The sequence below is a fragment of the Morchella sextelata genome (genome assembly GCF_020137385.1).
Source record: "Morchella sextelata strain SCLS chromosome Unknown scls_12, whole genome shotgun sequence".
Taxonomy (NCBI): Eukaryota; Fungi; Ascomycota; class Pezizomycetes; order Pezizales; family Morchellaceae; genus Morchella; species Morchella sextelata.
The window spans coordinates 1,414,608-1,434,464 of record NW_025408627.1 but is presented as its reverse complement, the minus strand read 5'-3'; the positions used below and the strand labels follow the sequence as shown (position 1 = coordinate 1,434,464).

The 19,857-nt window shown below is 45.7% G+C and overlaps 3 protein-coding genes across 3 annotated transcripts; all 3 read left to right on the top strand.

Moving 5' to 3' along the window:
• Positions 1-3,723: 3,723 nt before the first annotated feature.
• H6S33_002271 (uncharacterized protein) lies at positions 3,724-4,648 on the top strand (the record flags this gene model as incomplete). Its single annotated transcript, XM_044833640.1, has 2 exons — positions 3,724-4,007; positions 4,069-4,648. 2 exons carry the CDS (start codon positions 3,724-3,726, stop codon positions 4,646-4,648), a joined length of 864 nt encoding a protein of 287 aa, XP_044693414.1.
• A 7,081-nt stretch (positions 4,649-11,729) lies between these two features.
• H6S33_002270 (uncharacterized protein) lies at positions 11,730-12,902 on the top strand (the record flags this gene model as incomplete). Its single annotated transcript, XM_044833639.1, has 1 exon — positions 11,730-12,902. The coding sequence occupies one exon, from the start codon at positions 11,730-11,732 to the stop codon at positions 12,900-12,902; it is 1,173 nt and encodes a 390-aa protein (XP_044693413.1).
• A 3,282-nt stretch (positions 12,903-16,184) lies between these two features.
• Positions 16,185-17,074, top strand: H6S33_002269 (uncharacterized protein; the record flags this gene model as incomplete). The annotated part of the gene is made up of 2 exons (XM_044833638.1): positions 16,185-16,367; positions 16,421-17,074. The coding sequence occupies 2 exons, from the start codon at positions 16,185-16,187 to the stop codon at positions 17,072-17,074; spliced, it is 837 nt and encodes a 278-aa protein (XP_044693412.1).
• Between the last annotated feature and the right edge of the window lie 2,783 nt (positions 17,075-19,857).

Genomic DNA, 19,857 nt, shown 5'->3' with positions numbered 1-19,857 from the left:
ATTCCAAGAGATCGGGAAAGCAGTGGCATTGAGGTGTGAGTACGAGGTCAGGCCCTAGGGTGGTTCACAAAGATTTTCCTTCTCCGGCGCTCTGCAGATCTTTCTTATTTTGCTGCCATCTGCAATTCGACAGAGGTAATGCTAATTGCTTATTCCGGTTCACAGATTTTCTTTTTCTTTTTTTTCCGGCCTCCGTCACATCCCCTGTGCATTACTAGTAGACTTGATACTTCACTATGCACGGTGCGCCAGGCCTTATCCTCATTAGCCTTTTGATATTTTAATTGGAAGTTGTGGTGGTTTTGAAATATAAGCATGCCCGTTTCTGCCTCCACAGCTTCCTATTCAATTCTTGCAACGCGATGGGAGCCAGCTGTCAAAATTGTCACAGCTGAGAGACAGATATTTGGTATGTTCCTAATGTGCCAGATGGCAAAGATCTCTGAGATATGTATCGGAATGCTGTGCAGTAAAAACGTTAAACCCAAAGTCGCAGAAACAAGGCTGGTAAGCGGTGGCTGAGCGCGTAGAGGAAAGGAAGCAGAGACCACTATTGGGTCTCGGCTCTCCATCTCCAGGCAACAACATTGGCTGTAGGGCATGAGGACCAGAGGTTTAAAGGCTGAGTAACCATAGTCCAAAATGGGATAGAAACATTTCGTATTCTGAGGACGCTCAGCATTGGCTCGATGCCGTCTTTGCACATGCTGCATATATCTAAGAAGAATCCCGGGGGAGTGGCCAGTTAATCTGGCGCTTTCAGGACGCGTTCTTCTTGCAGCACAGTTAATCGGTTATTGGTCGGTTCCATCGCCTGGAATAGGAAGTGGGGAAACGTTCATCTGCATCACGGTACGAAGGTGAGGACCGGGCAGTGCGTGATCTACATGTACCCGCATGAGTAGACCCTCGTATGTATATATCTTTCACTCTCTAACCCATGCTGGGCCGGACCCTTATCTTGGCTTCTAGGTTCTGTATTTAGAGTTTACATAGTCTTTCTCATCATCTCACCATTAAGTAATGGATGAAAACCCAGTTAAAGAGCACCCTTGGGTCAAATACCCAGTGTTGTGACCTAAACCGGTTTCTTCGGTGTGTTCCCACTTCAACTACTCGGCCTCCAACTAATCAGTCAACCAATCAGTTCAGCCCGTCATTAAGGTTCCCGATCGATGCTGTGAGGCGTTTCCCCCTCCCCGGAATCAACGAATATCAATGTAGCCGAGAAGGTTGATTTTGTGAGCCTTTAGCAACGTATACGTCTTGCTCTAATATTGCTAATAAAGACTCATACGTATATTCTAGACTATCTCGTACAATTCTGCCCTCCATTCTAGCACCTCTTGCTGTTTGGGCCATTAGCTTAGAACACCAGTTCCGGTGAAATAAAGCTTGGCTATTAAGCCCTCCGCCTTCCCGAAAAGAAATCTTCCACTCGGGACCTGAGTACTCTCCTAGGTCTGTTTTATACACTTGTCTATCTTCCTGATAGTATAATTATATCTTTTGAGATTTGTAGTGATCATCTAGTGCTTACCACAATGAATCATAGCTGCATGCACTGTTGTGATTAAGCATATATCTAGATGCAGATTTGACATTTTTGGCGTTCTGTTGAGACAACGTGCCTGATCTTGATCGAATTATACCAAAATTTTAAACTAAAGATGAGCTATAAGTTATAGCCTCAAGCTCAGCTACGCTGACATCATCAATGTCTATTTTCACGCTGACTAGAAATGTAGAGTAGCTGTGTACGTATACACTATCAGCAGGGACCTCAATAATTGTCTCATGTGGAGGTCACAACACATTCATACAGTCATGGTGATATATATATATACATATTTGCGCGATTCCTAATAACTCTAAGTACAAACGATTCCCCAGCAAAAGTTATCTCACTTCTCATGGCGAGGATTAATTCGAGGTTGATCGAGGTCCGCAGAAAGAAGTAAACCTGGAGATAGCCGTTTTAGAAAAGCAAATAACTATGATACAATTTTTCTAAATCAAGCCTTCGATGCGCAGGGCGGGGACTAACAGGACACAGACTCTGGGTGTTTTCCATGTCAAACCATATATCCGCCACGTTACGCACGTGTATTACTCTGGTAAAGTTGGAAACAACCATCACTTTGAATACGGGATCCTTCTCTGCAGGGTTCGAGAAGAAAACGAGTTCTCGTTACGTTGTGGGGGTAGCGGCCGGTGTTAAATTGATAGGCGATAAGTGGGACTTTAATCCGGGGTAGCAACTCTGGGGCGGAGGCACAGGGGTAGAATGTCCCGTGGTCCATAGCACTCGGAAGCTGCGGGGTGACCAGCATCTAGTAAGGTACCGCGAAAGACGGAAGGCATACATGTCGTTTGAAGTCGTTTCAGAGATGTTCATTTACTGGAAACAAAACTAATAGTGTTTCTACAGATGGGGGCCAGCTTTGCTTGGCGTGATATCAGAATACCTAGAGGTCAATTACGTCAAGCTGCTTAAAGAATCGGATCCAGGTTGATTCGATGGCACGAAGAGAGAGGTTCTTCTGTGCTACACGTGCGTGAGTTGTTAGCGAAGCACACCTAAGTTGGAAACTTTGTTTCATCGGTTCGTATTTAAATAAGGATTGAATGGAGCCTATGGATTCTGATTTCGCACTCTTCAGGTCCTAGCTTTGACGTGACCGCGTCCGAGGATATACGAGCCTGGTGGATAGCTAGAAAGCGAGATATGTTTAAGCGCGCCAGGCCACTTGCCTTGGATCGATAGATAGATACGTGTAGATAGTAGGTACTGTATGGACCTATCGTTACTAGGAAGTTGACAGGTCGCACTCGAGCTTTGTAGGCACAGTTAAGGCTAGAGTGAGTCAAGGCATCTGGTACCACCATTGGACCGTAATGAAGAGGTCCTGTACCCTTTGTTTATTTTGTGCTACTGATGTGATACACGTAGGTAGGTAGTACTAATACTTCGGCTTTGACGAAAGCCGAAACCCAAATTCCAAACACTGCTAACGCTATTCGCTCGCTCTCCCAGCTCAAGAACTCACCACACTTGGTCTGCCGAACTTCGCTCCAGTGATCGGTAGATCCACTACATATCATCTCTCATCAGTGAGCCAGAGCCTCATGCGAAAATGACCCATCAATGTTACATTTGGGTGCAGCTGGTTGGATACAGTGAGCTGCTGCCCTGTCAGATCGAGGGTTAGGTGAGGACGGACGGAATCCATCAGAACAGGCACAAATTACAATAACTTTCACAAAATTAACCGTGTATGACAGTTATGCTCTGCTGGAGCAACTATCGACCCTTCGGCCCTTGAGTTAGAGCGACCGAGCTCTTTTATCTACTATCTAGCTCTCTACTCTTGGGTCACGTGGGATCTTGGCATTCGGCGTTACAACTAAAACCTAGCGTTTTCGGCGATAGCACTCAACGAACAACGCCGATGGACCTAAGAGTCGTTATTACCGAAATCGTGAGCTTCAACAGAAGAACTTCACAAAATTCCATGTCGAGATAGCCTTTTAATTAACTAACATACCACTTTCGTGTGAGAAATTGGGGGTTAGAATGATGATTGAGATAGCATATATAGAGCTTGGTTAAGCACTCAATTCCAACAATTCCAACAACATCATCGATTTCAACACTCGACTCAATCTATATATAATATCAACAAGATACCTCAAGTCATCTACTTTTTCAATCATATAACTATGTCTCCTCAGATCTGGCTCATCACTGGTACCTCCTCTGGCTTCGGCGGACTTCTCACAAAGGCTGCCCTCGCTCACGGCGACAAAGTCATCGCGACTGCTCGTGACCCAGCTAAAATCGCGGACCTAAAAGCCCTCGGTGCTGCGACCCTTGCGCTCGATGTTACCGACACCGAAGAAAATGTCAATAAGACTATCTCTGCTGCAGTTGAAATCTATGGTCACATCGATATCTTGGTCAACAATGCTGCTTATATCCTTGAGGGTGCTATTGAAGAGTGCAGGTATGTAACACTGACCCCTGCATCAGTGCAAAAAGACCTTTGTCACTAAGATTGCAAATAGTCCGGAAGAGGAGTTCAAATCCTGGAATACCAATGTCTTCGGTGTCACGAAGGTGCTCCGTGCGGTTCTGCCCTACATGCGACTTCGCAAATCCGGCGTGATAGCGAATATGGGGTCGATTGGCGGTTGGAGAGGCTTCGGTGGAGCCGGTATGTACGGTGCAAGCAAGTTTGCGATTGCTGGACTGAGCGAGTGCCTTCGTCAAGAAGTTGCACCACTCGGGATAGAGGTTGTGTGCATTGAACCAGGTTACTTCCGTACCAATTTTTTGGCACCGGGACATCGTACATCGAGTGTGAAACACATCGCCGACTATGACCCTGTGATGGAGCCTCTGAGGAACATGTTGTCGGCATACAATGGCAAGCAACCAGGGGACCCTGAAAAGGGTGCGCGAGTGATTGTTGAGATTTTGACGAAGACAGGAAGGGTGCAGGGGAAGGCCTTGCCCGGCAGAATCCCATTAGGGTCGGATGCATTGAAGGTGATTGGAGGGTTTTGTACGGATACTGGGAAGACCCTTGAAGAGTGGAAGGATATTGCAGGCTCAACGGATCATGACGATGTTGCCAAGAATTAGTTACAGTGGGATCTTAGTGTATCCAGGATGTTACTATCGCAATATTTTCTATTTCCTTAGTAGTGTTAGATTATGTATCTAGAGCTGCATGTATCAAAGGGGTGGTCTTCACTTTAAATTTTAGTTTGATAGGTCAAATCTTATCCCGCAAAAGTGAATAAAGCTCATTCCACATAAATATATAAATAACACTTGATGCTTGGAGGGTATAAATCCCATTTCACGAAATCTAGCATTTCAGTTTTAGTACAGTCAGTATACAACATGTACCTGTGAAGCACCCCTGATCATTCAATGCCATCGTACGATTCTCCAGGAACTCTCCATAACATCCCCTCATAGCCCTCTTCGTTTCATCCCCAGTTTAACGTAAGATCCTTCAGAATGTTTGATCTACTCTCGGTAACTGATCCGATACTGTCAGATCCGCATGGCTGAAACATCACCGACAACAACAAGGTAGATCGATGTTTTTCAAAGTCCACGCAACAGAAACTGGAGGCGGGGACAAGATCTGAAAATTATTTGCTAACTAAAACTTCCAGAACAAGGTATATCCACCAGACCTTGCTGGCTCGGACCTTCATTATTTCTCCAGCTGGCATGCATGGGTATGCCTATCTCTACCATCCAGAGCATGTGACGCTTCATCCCAATAAAACGACATACATGTATATGTGCCCATTCCACTCTATGGATGTGAAGTGCAGGGTCTCTTTTCTTCGGCACCGGCTCGCCGGGGAAGTAAGGAGTCGAGGGCATCAACCAATTGTTGGCGCAGCACCCCCCACTCTTGTGGCCTACATACATGTAGGGGTAATATTCGCTGGGGTCCTGGGCCCATTGCGATCCTAGTTTGTTTAAGGGTTTTTCTTTTCTTTTGCAGAGATCCAGTTAGGTCAAGGAACAGAACGTCACTCTTTGTTATCACGGATACGAGCATGGCATAGTAAACATACTGGCATCAATTATTCTCAAAACCGCGGGGGAGGTTTGCGTCTACATGGGATAGGACTATAGACCTTAGAGATCGTATTGTTCCATCATACATGTAGTATCGATCATGTTGCTACATGTAGCTATACTCTTCGGGAGTCCAATTACAATTGCTTATGACGTAACAGTAAACGCATAACTACATATACATGCATACTAATATGAGTCTTTGTTTCATTGTTTTCATGGATTAAGATACATGTATATAGTCGAGATTCACAGTACATGGTGCAAACAAATCCCAAATTACTTGGCTGCCCACGAGAAAAATATCACGATATTACAAATGCAGGGTTGTCGCCAAGAAATGAAAAGCGTATGTGCATATTTTCTAATATTCTAGCGCGCTCGGAAGAAAAGAATACAACCGTTTTTTACTTGGGGTAATGTGGCTGCATTGCAGTTTTTATGAATCGCAACATTCTATCGAGTTTTTATGTAATAATCTTCGATATTGTGACATTGGGAATTCTAACGAAATCATCAAATTGCTTCTGGTAGTTATCCCAACGTCGTCTAGGTACTTGATATAGCATATTGCCTCAGTAATGTGATACCAAACGGCTCTTAGGATACCTACCGCTAAATCTCGAGTTATTCGGGGGGGTTTCCAAGGCAAAAAGCTGAGGATCTTCACCTTTAGAGGAAGAAAACAGCCCTCTTTTACAGGATCTAAACTAAATCTAGTTTAGCAGGTGGCCTTGGCAACCCCCCGAATAACTCGAGATTTAGCGGTACATGAAGTTTTAGCTAGTGTGTACATGTAGTTTGGGGGTATATTGCAGGTCTCTATGGCTTGGCTTTGGCTTGGGAACACTGTGGCTCTTAAAAGGGGCTAGTGAAATGAAAGTGGCTAGGCCAGATTGCCAACGGTCACGACTGCATGTAGTGACTACATGCCATATATCTCAGGTCACAGGCTGGTAAATAGACGTACAGATTTAATCTTCTTAACCATCACGTCGAATCAACCTATCTTTCACAGAGGAAATCTTTCCAATGACCGCATATGTTACTCTCGGATTAGGCCCAGAATTCCAGGCACAACTTACTGCTCTTGAGTTGATGACGGATCAGATCTTACAAGCCTGTTACACTCTCACGGAATCAAGAAATTCTTCGTTACATAAAGGTAAATGGTCTTATATCTATATTTATTTATGTACTTTAGCGGCTTTGCTGTCTCGCTGTCATCATGTAAAGTACTTATTTTCATTCACAGCCGAATACTCAGCCAGTTGTCTGTCTAGGAGATTACGCGTATGAGACCTATTAAACGTAAGCTTAATCACCACATAGGGATTATAATTTATCCGCTACTATCAGACACGCCTAGGTACTTTACAAGTGCGTACTAACCGCATCTTGTCGGCCGTCCCTGCAGATTTCAAACCAGACGCATTCAGCCTTAAAATTCCAAAGGACGGTTCGAGATGATGCACGGTTCAGCGTCCTATACATATGATTTACATAAGACCAGTAGCTAGAGGGTCCACGGGGCATACTGAGAATCTTTCGCTCCATGGTGGCCGGTTCCCTTGATCGAGGTGATCGAGTAACAGGATTATCCCCCGGTCCGTATATGTTCTACCTCAATTGTGGGGAACGAATTAGTTCCCAATGACAATACACGATCGTCGAAGTGTGTCTTAATACTTGTTCAGTACATATTGATCCTACACGATCTGCGAAGATTGTCTATTGACAATGACCAGAAGGCTTGGGAAACAGCTAAATGATCAAGGTTCCAAACTGATCTATACGGCACTCTCTTATCGTCTACCGATTTCTATTTGTCAAGATATATATTGATTCGCTATCTCACTGCGGTTTTGATGAATACCCCACAAATGCACTTGAATTCGGCATCTTCCAAAGGGAAAATGTGCTTCGAGGTTTTTTTCTGAATATGGACCGTACATCTCAAACATTATCATCACCTCAGGTGAAGATCAAGGCACAAGGCGCAGCCTGTAAGGTTCGTCATATCAGAAAACCTGAAGCTTTGATAACCACCATGTGCATGAGGCCTAGCTGTCGAAACGGCCTAGGCCTCTAAGTATTCGCCTCTGATCATACCCCACCTCTTTTTTAGATCGAGAAAACTATGTTGGCTCGCCCTCCTCCTATGACTTTCTATAAGACTTCCCAGGACAGTGGTACCCTAGTGGATAGGTTAACGAATATTTTCAACATGCGATATTGCACTCAACTCCTTTCAATCGCATGTCTCAGCCGCACGCAGTTCTACTTACTGACAAATGATGAAATCGACTAGGTGATGGGTATTACCGCAGGCTGCATAACTGATGATCCCCATTTGTTTTTTTCCTGTGCCAAGGGATACCAAAGAGGGGGGTTTCTCCGGAGTTCTTTCCTTGGCACTGGTCCGCATCACCATGTGACACAAGGACCTTGATTCTCCCCCAATTGATCACCACTTGGTACACGGTCTCTGAAAAGTCTAATGTGACTACTGCTTATGACTGCGCTGTGGTCGGATTCCAAGTTCCGGGGTCGACGTCCCCATACATACATATCTACAATGTACGTGCAATCGTGCTGAACTGTTTACCGGTACGCGGACCATGGGAGATACAATTTCCAGAAAATTATCTGTACACGTGAAACTAGGTTTGTCGCCCGCATCTTCCGGACCACAAAAAAGATAAGACAATAAGCAGATCAAATGGATCATTGACGGTTGATGGTAAAACCTGACCCTTGCAATAGGCCAAAAGAACACCTACCGGAATTAGCGCTGGCTAACACCGATTTCATTTGTTACTTTCAACAATTCAACAGGTATACTAATCATAAAGATGGGCGTTTAGGCTGGCCATAAGATTTCCCGGCCTATCAGATTCCCTATACACGGATTCGTTGGATTGAAAATAAACCTAACCCTCGGATCCATATTGCCAAGACCGAGTGATATCCTATGCACGGCTCGTGAACTATCACCAAAAAGAAGCCGTGCGATGCTTACATGAGGTATTGGGGCTTTTTGGTTATGTGGAACCTCTACCGGTGTTATATCCCACCATCTAGGGTTTAAGGGACCGAGATCGACTCTCAAGTCTCGGGTCGGCATTCAGTGTTTATCTCCGAATGCCGAAGTTGGCTGGGCGCCGTATGAGTGACTTAAGGTCCGTAATGCCATTTCCCACATTCACAGTATAGGCATATTCATGTGATGCTTTGTCAATAGATCTGGGCCAGTTGCACCGGTAACCTATCGATTCCTTTTGCTAGGTGCACCTTTTAGAAGGGGCGCATCGATTACCGAAGATTAAACCGTTTTCTTGACACACGCCACCTAACGGTCCCCAGGTTTGGGACGACATGACGCTAAGAGGATTGGGTCATCATTCATGCAAGTAAGGTCGCAAGTAAGTAACTTTACTGGCATTGAGAAAGTTGACGCGAGAGATTTGAGATTTTGTCAGATCAGATTTTGCCTTGCAGAATCTTGGCGAGGAAAGTAAATATATTACTCTCCAAGCAACAATTACCGATTATGTTGCGCAATAGGGCTGCATGGTCCACGTGGGGAACCAGTGAAGGGAATGGGAGCTATATATAATCATAAGGCAGGGTCCCTAGGTAGGTAATCATCATGTAGCTCCATGCCTTGCGCAATTGTAGGCATTAAACGGAAGCCTGTCGATTCGGTATGTGAGTTTCTCCGAACCACTCGGTTGTATCCCGACACCTCCTTCCTGTTCTTTTCCCATCCATCAGGAGCCTGTTCTTGGGCTAGCAGGATTGTTTGACCTTGCACATGCCAATCACACCCACACTCAATCCTGGGTCAACCTGGTGTATATATGTGTGTGGTGCTGGGTGTGCGCGTGCGAGTGGGTGTGCAAGTACGTGGGTATGCGAGTGGGTGTGGTTGTTTGGTGTGGTGTGTGCGAGTTGATGGCCATGGATCCACTGGCCAGTACTGATCCCGAAGGTTATCGGAATCGTGATTGAGTCATTCATCCCTAGCTATGCACCCATCTATAACTGCCGTCAGGTATAACTGTACGTACGGTTGCCCCTGGTTCCTGGAAGGTGTTAATTCCGTCCGTGTGGGTAGCAAAATGTCAGAGATGATTACCGGCAACCTGCGAGTCGGTAACTCGTCCTCTGGAGGAAATCTGTGGTATGTGCGGTGCTTGGGAACGCTCCGATCGTCGTTGCCAATATTAATATATTGCTTCATACTGTTGATCGAATTATACGTCTACCGGGAATATTCTCTAGGGACAAGGGAACAACAGATCTTCCCATCCCCTCGGGGACATTTTTAAAAAATAATTCCCAGCTAGTGCTATAGCTATGAGCACCTTGGGGTCAGCCCGACGATATTCGTGTGTCTGTGTGTCTGCGTTTGCAGGCAAAAAATGTTCCCGGGCTGTATAAACGTATCGATACGTACATGTACATGTACGGTCTAACGGTGTCATTCCCGCCATACAGAGATAAACCACGTCTCGGCTCTGGCTCTTTCTCTCTCTTTTCTGACATTACCTTATAGCTTACTTTACCTTACACACCCCCATGCGTGCCAGCCAGATGCTTAAAAAAACCTTAAGCTGTTTTTAGCGAAGTGCCCTTTGCGCAGCTAGCAGCTGGCCAGCACGTAGCTGTCTGTCAGTCATGTATACCAGCACTCTAATCCCCAGCTATGTACGTGTGTAGTTGCCTGGCATGCCGGCCAGCTACGCCTCGCGCGCGTTTACTGTGTTGAGAGAGAAATCGAGAGAAGAAGAGAGCGGTTCGGCTGGAAGCAGTTCCGTATCCAGCATGCAGCGAAAATTACGTTTGTTTCTTTCGGCGGGGGTGTTCGGTCGTGGGCGCCCGTCATGAATTATCACTCTGGTTTGCAACCTACCCACCCTGGCTAGCGTAAAATCCGTTGTGCTAACGCCGCCCGAAGGTTTTAAATTTTCTTTCGGCTATTGAATAGGAATATATAATCGGAACCGTTCGGCAATACATTACAAGGCGGGAAGATAAGGACGCAGAATTGTCGGTAATGTGCTTGTATTGGTAATGTTGTCGGTCGGAAGGAAGGAAAAACTCATCACGGAACAATGCAATGTAGCTTGGTAATTAACCCAGCTACAGCTACAGCTGCGTTACATAGATCTAGCCTCGCTTGACCCGCTGCATAGCGACCGCGATGGTGGGTATAGTAACACAGCGACAGCGAGCTGATGATGCCCCCAAGACTACGATAATAGTTACAGACTCTATCGTTTCTGTGTTACGGTGTCGGTCGCGCAGGGAGATAGCAGCGGTCGGCCGGGCTCGGTCATGAGGTATCACTCACCCTACACGTTTTACGAAGAGGTACAAGAGAGTCAAGTAACTCCGCCGATAATTACTTGGTGTTATTTGTATTTATCGCAGAGAGCGCGGTGTCTACGCATATTCTAGGTGGCAATCCACCACAGAGTAGTAGGAACACAATACAAACCGGCTAAATAGCTACATGTAGTTTGAAACCCTCATACGGCCCGCCCACGATGCGACAAGCTCTAAGGCATACCAAACTTAGTACTTGAAGCCTTTGAGTCATTGTAATAGTTTCTCCTCTCCCGGAGGATGTGTAACTACTCCACTCGTAAATGTATCTTTCCGTTTGATGCCGCTTCATTTATGGGAACGAACTCTTTCCCCCGGCTGTCTACATGAACTACGTAATTACTTGTTAATTACTGCTGGAATGTCCCTAATTATAATGCCACCGGTAGCCATAGCCTCCGAACAATATCAAGAGTTTTCTCAAGGGTCTTCCCTTTATTACAGAAACACAATGTTAAGCGTTTTCTGTTCTTTGTTTCCTGCCAAGATTATTTCTCTCATGGCGGCGCTACAAGTAATTTCTCGTGTTCAATAATTCACAACTAGTCTTTAGAAGTATTTCACGTATAGAATGACCTTACTTATAACTCAATATTCGAGTATCTCCAGGTTGGAGGTGATCGGACCATCAGTTTCCCTCCAAAAACCCACCAGCACTTTTAGTAGCTAAACAATCATTGACCTCTGGCTTCCTATATATCCTTCATTTAATACTGCATTCCCCATGGCAAAAGAAGCCTACCTGTACACCCTGATCACCCTCCTCTTCATTCATGTATCCGCCCAATTACTGCAGCTCCCCCCTCCCACAGGACCCTTCACCGTCGGTACCCTAGAGATACAGATACACGACTCTCGGCGGCTCGACGTATTCGCACCAACCCCCAATATCCCCCGCACATTCATGGTACAGGTCTTCTACCCCGCCAAACACAGCACACTCCACACCCTGTACTACGCCGCCTCGTACATGAAGCAGCAGGCAGCCCTTGCCTACGAAGCCGCCAAGGGCCTACAGGCTGGTACCCTCAGCGCTCTGCAGAGCAACTCGCTCCCCGGCGCGACCCTCCACGTCGCCGACAACAACCTCACAAACATTATCATCTTCTCACCGGGGTTCCAGCTCTCGCGCGTGTTCTATACCAGTATCTTAGAGGACCTTGCGTCGAAAGGGTATGTGGTGATTGCCATCGACCACACCTACGATGCCGAGGCGGTCGAGATGGCCGATGGCTCTGTGGCCACGGGACACTTCGTGGGCGTGCCCGAGGCAGATCTGGACCTGAGCGAGGTATCACAGGCGTTTACTGCGCGCACGGAGGACGTGGTGTATGTGATTGACGCAGTGTGGGAGATCATGGCGCATGTGCCGGGTTTCACTGACTTTGTCGATATCGGCGGGCTGGCGGTGTTTGGGCACTCGTTTGGCGGGGCAGTAGCAGCAGAAGTTTGTTGGCTTGATGGGCGGGTGCTGGGCGGGCTGAACATGGACGGGGACTTCTACGGCGAGGTTGTGGGCGAGGGGTTGAATAAGCCGTTTATGTACATGGATTCTGCGCACGGTGATGATGTTGTACGGAGTCCGGCACAGGTGGAGGTGTGGGAGAGGCTGCGGAGCTGGAGGAGACATGTGAGAGTGAGCGGGCTGCGGCATATGGGCTATTCAGATTTCCCAGTGCTGACGGAGCTGTTGGGGCTGGCGGAGGAAATGCCGGAGGGTGTGTATGAGGGCTTGTATGGCGCGGCGGAGGCAGCGAGGAGTGCGCTGGTGGTGAAGACGTTTGTAGCGGCGTTTTTTGACTTTTTGTTTACTGGGGTGAAGAGTGTGTTGTTGTCGAATGAGTTGAACGAGGAGTGGCCCGAGGTGTCGTTCCCGATGGGGAGGGATTTCAAGTAGTGTTCTTGATATCGATATTGGGTTGGCTGTAATATAACTACCTGGGCTGACTTCTTTGTGTGTCGAGTGATATGTTGTGTATTTGGTGGCGTATTTTGTACAAATTTCAATTGGTGTTAAGTATATGTAGTTAGCTGTAAAACGGCTTTTAGACTCTTTTCAAAGTTTCTGTCCCATATATAATATATTGAACTCGGGCAAAGTTTTGTGCAGAGTTACCGAGGACGGAGCTAGAATTATCTATGTTCGGTGATTCTTTAGTTTTGTTTGAAACGTCTCCTCCATGCAATATATATGATCAGATACAAGGACGGGAGACCAAAATTTGTCAAATGAATTGGCACCCCACAAGTTAGCAAATATTCTAGTACTTAATTTAGCACAATACCAACATCTTTTACCGTCAGAACTCTCCACTTGTTGACATAGATATTGTTTTCTGAGATGATTTTTGTGAATTAGCAAAATAAAGAACCGAGAATATAGAGAATGTATTATATGAATTGATGAGTAGAATCAAGGAGAGAGAACGAAAGCTCGCTCTTTACAGTTTAGTGGCCAAATTACCTCTAATTCAAAAGTACAGATAGCTTGGAACAACGTCCAAACTACGTACACATCATAAAACGTTTAACAATGCAATTATTAACAATATCCACCATAGGCGCAATGACTTGCCACAATCAACAGATATTGCAAATATTGACTCTAGAATTCGAATTCCTAGTTCGGCATCCGGATCCTCTCATTACAGTTTCCTCTTGCTTGGCAAGAGAGACCTGATATTGCTATGATCTGAGCTGGATCATTTGAAAATGCTATTCGCCTGTTCCCCTCAAACTAGAATCCTTTCAAAAGCATTATTCCGACCACGATACCGCTCGATCCCTGGTATGTACTGCAATTATAATTACGGTCAGTTCAGGTGTTTCATGAGCGCAAAGAGGAAATGAACATCCGCACCAAGAGCTTACCAATTGCTAAACATAATTGAGCTTTATATTTAGCAAGACTTTAAGTTTAAATATCTCACCGTAGTTTCAATTAAGTTTCTCGCAGCAGCGGGGTACGTACGCCTTTCCAAGCAGTTTCACGCAGCATCCTCACAGCCTCCAGATCCCCCATCCCACGCTACCCGGAACTGACCTCAATGCAAAATGATTGGGTAGGTCCAGAGGTCAAGACAATTCCTCTCAAAAAGAAATTCCATTCTCGAAAAGCAAAACCCCTACTCCACCAGCTGACAACATTACGATCAAAGGGTCTACTGGAAACCAATTAGCCCTCCAGGATTATCGTGAACCCATTCCCAAACACAATACGTACTCTGATAACGTAACAGAAAACCTCAAAAGAAGTATCATATATAACCCCCCTAGCCCCACTCAGTATGAAATGCACGCTGTATCTCCATCGCGTTACTTTCCCCCGTTGCTCGAAGATCGTGGATGGCACATGTGGACACTTTTCTTCTACCCAAGGCTGTGGAATTTATGCGTATGACTGTACTTTCAGCACCTTTTTCGCACCAGATCCAGACCCCAGAAGCAAATCAATACAATCACCAAGCCAGTGTAACCATAATTATTCCAGCTATATATCTGTCTCGGAGCGTAGTAGCCCGATTGAGTCGGCGAAATTCTGGGTAGAGTACGCCGGTGGGCAGGTATGTAAAAGTCTCCGGCATGTACATGTACGCGTGCTAGTAGGTACTCGTAGTAGGTAACAAGTACCCGAAAATGCACGTCCTAATCTGCAATTTCCATTGGAGTAGAAGTCAAAAATACACCAAAAACTTGCAGCTGCATATTCGGGTACTTCATGCCTGTCGCGAGTAGACGTGAAGTAAGAATTCACCAATGATGTTGATGTTCTTGCGCTATTAGGCTCTTAAGATCTAGATGTAGCGTTTTCTCCGAGACATCCCCTTACAAGATCTGGTGGCTCATGTACCTAATACCGCAGTAATATGCATAACAAGCGCGTGTTTTGCGAAAAAGCAACGCCGAATTTTGGCCGGCACCGGCAGCCGAGAAATGATAGTTATCGCGATACTACATGTAATAATTCTTGAACTGGTTATGAGCTACATAAATGTAGGTAGAGAGATATGCAGATAATGCGGGGCCTTATTCAATGTTTTTATCGCCATGCGGGGCAATGATTGTTCATGCTATATCAATATGCGCTTGCTAAATAAAATAATGGAGCTAGGCGATCATAATATGAGATATCCTTATCACGCTAATCTATGTTCTTGCAGCTAGCAGGATCGATTTGTGCAACGTAGTTAAACGTCTCCCTATCTCACAACTGGCTTTAATTATCGACTTGACCATATTCTACGAGTACGTGGGTTGGATTCCAGACAATCCTTATACCCCGATCGCGAAGGAAAGATTCTTCCTCATCAAACTACTACAATTGGGTGAATTCTACATTTTATGCGCAATTACTTTCAGGGCCCGAGTTTCGTTCGAATCCATCAACTTGGAGATCAATCCCGACACCTCAAGCATCTTTCCAGCAATGCCGTTGCGTGGCCCAACTCCACTTATAAACGCGGTGATAGCTTTGATTCTGAATAAAGTTGTTACCGGGTTATGCCATTTGAGGATGTTCAACGAAATATCCAAACAAATGTCTTCCCGCCAAAAGTGGTCTTAAGCGCTTTCTGACAATCAACGGTTTTACCGAACGCCCTACGCACGTCATTCCGTTGCGTGAGTTTTATTTACGACGGATAAACAGAGATCCATGCACGTCCTTGGACATATGTAACTCTCGTATAAAGAGTGCTCGTGATGAATAGAGTCTCGGTCTTTATACTAATCAAACCCGGGCTTCATTGCGGGAAAGTCGAGTTCCGAAGATAGTCATTTATCGGAGATTAGGATGAATATTAGTACCGGAACTTGGTAGTAAATAGTACTAGATTAACCGGATTCGATACTGTCTACCGAATTGTTAGATTATATTATCAAGAATGAGTCAACCCCCCTGACTTCGTGTGACGTCATGTGACGTCAATCCTTATAGTAAATATCAAGTGATAGCAACATCACAAACGTTGAGATCTGGAGGCCGGAAGTGCTTCTCTATAGTGTTTTGAAGAATTCTTGAGCCACTGAGCAGATCATTCGATTCTATAAGTGCCGAGAAATCTTTGCTATATAAGGTGACTTATCTGCTCTGAAGAAGTATACGTTAATCCTTTCACCTACAGTTTGATAGAACATCAAGAAACACACCTCGAGAAGATTCGATTATTATTATTATACAATGGCTGCAACCGTCGAAGTCAGACCGCTCCTCACAGCGACGGGGTTTTTAACTCGAAAATATCTCTTCGCTGATGCGACTCCTGAGAATGGAGATGAGTCGGTAGCACTCCCAGTATGGGCGTTCTATATCTATCACCCCGAGAAGAAAATCCAGGCATTGTGGGATTTGGGCATAGCTAAGGTACTAGACCGTTCGTTAGAATCACTAGCCTCAGTTAACAAGAAAAAAACTAGGACTCCAGCAAGATCTCGCCGTCCATTCGAGAGGCCATGGCAGCTGTCATGAGGCCAACAATCGTCCAAGACGCTGCAGAGATTCTTACCAGTAACGGGATCTCACCTGCCGACATCGACTATATCCTCATATCTCACCCCCACGTAGACCACATCGGGGATCCCTCAAAGTTCCCCAACGCGACGATGATCCTCGGGAAAGGAACACAAGCTCATTGCCGCCCGGGATGGCCCATAAACCCTGACTCGGGGTTTGTGGAGGAGAACTTCCCAGACGGTCGTACACAGGAGCTCGAGGACGCCGATTATGCGACGTCTGTGGGTCCGTGGCCGAAGGCGCATGACTTTTTTGGTGATGGGAGCGTTCTATTGATCGATGCGCCGGGACATCTTCCAGGACACCAGGTTGCTCTAGTGAGGACGGAAAATGGGAGGCTATTGTTAGGCGGTGACTCTTGTCATCATTGTGCTCACCTCACGTCGTTCCAGAAGGGCGGGAATATGAGTTATAATTTGCACTTGGATGAGGATGATGCGAGACTAAATTTGGAAAGAATAGACCAGTTTCTGAAGGAAGAGAAGGATGTAAAGCTTTGTTTAGCGCACGTTGGGGAACATAATGAGGGGTTTGAGAAGATCTATGGAAACGCGTAATGTGGCTTGGCAATTAGGGTTTGTGTGATGGACACGGTATGTATATGGACTTCTGTGTACATAGATTCTTCTCGAAGGTCTCCTCGCTAAATGGACAACTCTACTCCTTCCATTTCCGGTTGTGCTACGATTCCTCGTGTCGAGACGAGTCGGGTCATGATGTCTTCTCGAGGAAACAGGTTCGAACCCATGAGACCCCATGAAGCTCCCATGCGACATGCAAGCCAGCTCCATATCACCCCTAATTAGGCACGAGACTACCAAGGATTGGTAACAGCCCTTGTTCCGATAACATGATCTCACATTGGATAAAATTCTCCTACCAGTGGAGTAGATTAGTAACCAAACATTTGAAGATCCCAAATTTGCACCTCCGCTTAGCACTAATGCATTACTATTATGGAACGGTACTATTGGTAAAATTGGAGATGATGTCCATAAGGGCAGAGGAAGGCGCTTTTGAGAATCACAGGCTATCACTCGCTTAAAGCTCGAACAGAACTCGCACCAATTACAGACCCGAGCTCATAAATGACATCAGATGAGATCCATTTATTTCCAGTGACTCATGGATATCGCTTAAATGTGTATTTAGGCTATTGGTGACACGAAACTTCCGTTAGCGAAACTTTTTGAAACGCAAACTTCACTAGCAGGGTTAAAGGTACAGTGGACTTTAGCGTTACAACGGCCTCCATATACTTCGTTTTGAATAAAAGTCGGTCCCAGGTACAAGTGCTTTTTGAAATAGAGTTTTTTAGCCTTCGTAAGTGGCACACCAAACAAAAGAAATTCTATCAAAAAGGATCTACAGTTGAAGGATTTTCAGCCAAGAAAACGAGCCTTGAACTGCAATAAGTATCTTTCCTTGATTGCGCACTACTTATTGCTGCATTTCCTCCAGTAGCTGCTGCTTGGATGAGAATACATGTAGTCTGGTACCGCATACTTGGAGGATCAATGATCGATGGGGACACGAGGGGTTAGGTAGATACACCAAGAAAAAGCGCACGTGATTCGGATTTCGAGTGATATTTCATGAGCTTGTGCGACGGATAATGCCTCTATGGGGAATCCGCCAAGTTACAACACTCCCGATCATTGCACCGTATCTTCTCAAGATAAGCAATATGGTTTCCAAACTAGGCTACCGCCAGTCGAGTTTACTACCAAGGGAAATAATCGATCGGATCCATCTGATTGGAGCCAGATTGAGCTTGTTCACCCCAAAGTTCAGTTCGCTTAAGAGCAAATTGATTTTTACCTTTTATTTGATGATATTCTGATATTCTGCATACACGTACATACATGCAAGGCGAAGTTTGTGCGCAAATCGAGAAAACCATATTCGAGTGATAATCTATGCAGTATCCTCGATAACAAGTTTTGAAACTGGTTTTCTGAGCACTTGTTTACAACACACCACTTTACGATACTCACAAGGGGGCAGCCAATGCCGCAGATCTTTATTCAGAAACTTCATAAAGGTGCAAAATACGAGCTGAATAGAGACTAATCCAGTGCTTACATGCATACATTGAGCCTCATGAATGTTTACGCCAATTGGAAATAGCAATCCGTCATGGATTGGACCTGATGTAAATAGGCCGTAATTGGTGACCCCCGCACACAAGCACAGGATGATCCGAATCTGTATATCAGTGGCACCGGCACCGAGAACCGCGGTGAAGGCTAGATTTCTTTTTGATAAATTGACGGATTAGATACGTTAATCATGACTTGTTTCCACGATTCATTCATGAAAAAAAACTCGGTCCCAGATACACAGAAAAAGGCAAGAAGCGCACTGGCGCGCCATATGCAGTACTGGACAGGTGCATTTATTATTAGGTATTCTCTACGTCAAGGAATACTTCAAGTGGGCAGCAAAAAACGGCAACACGGATCATGTACATTGCTGCAGCTAGCTGCAGCTGCACGGTTCTGGTGGATTTGATGTGGCCTGTACCGTAAGATACCTGAGGTGTTGCCAGGTAGAATTCCCTCGGATGCTCCGTGGAACAAGAGCTCCTCTGGGTCTTTTTACTTTTTTCTTATTTTTTATTTCTTTTTAGAGTTTGGAGGAGGCGAGGCAAAAGCGCAGAGGACATGTATTTTCCACACGATAGGGCAGGAAAAAATAAGTTCCGGACGAATGGCTTACCCCCCCATTGGATTCCAAATCGGGGATGGTCCCAAAAGGGGAATTTAGGTTGATCCGGGCGCCAAGACAAAGCTTACCCACCTCCAAGAAAGTGTTATTCGTCCCTGTAACCTCGACATTCTTTGCTTAGAGCTCACCTAAGGTATGTAATGTACCTACGCTTACGATCCAAGGCATTGGGCTCCGCTTCTAAGGAGGCCTTGGGACACTCCTTGTGTGCTGGAACGCTCGTATCCTACCATGTAGGTACATACATATACGTACATGAATACTTCTAATTTACTAATCAGTCCCTGCTTGTGGCCCGAGCCTGCTGAACCATCGTTTCAGCTCGCGTCACCAGCATCATGGTAGTGAGTGGCTCGGGGGTAGATCCAGCCCCATGTACCTACTCTACCTCTACTTTGCAACCTTGGGTCAGACATATCGTTGACCTACATAGATTGCGGGGTGCCTTAGAGTCACTTGGACTCGGGATCCAGAAGAGCGGGTGCAAAGAGCGGGTGCATAACCAATCCCAATCGGCTGGGATCATTTTGTGATTTCTCTGAATGGTGCGCCCATGGCGTGCTATCATTGCTCCGGGCTTGCCTTCACATGCTAATACTTGGACCGGGGT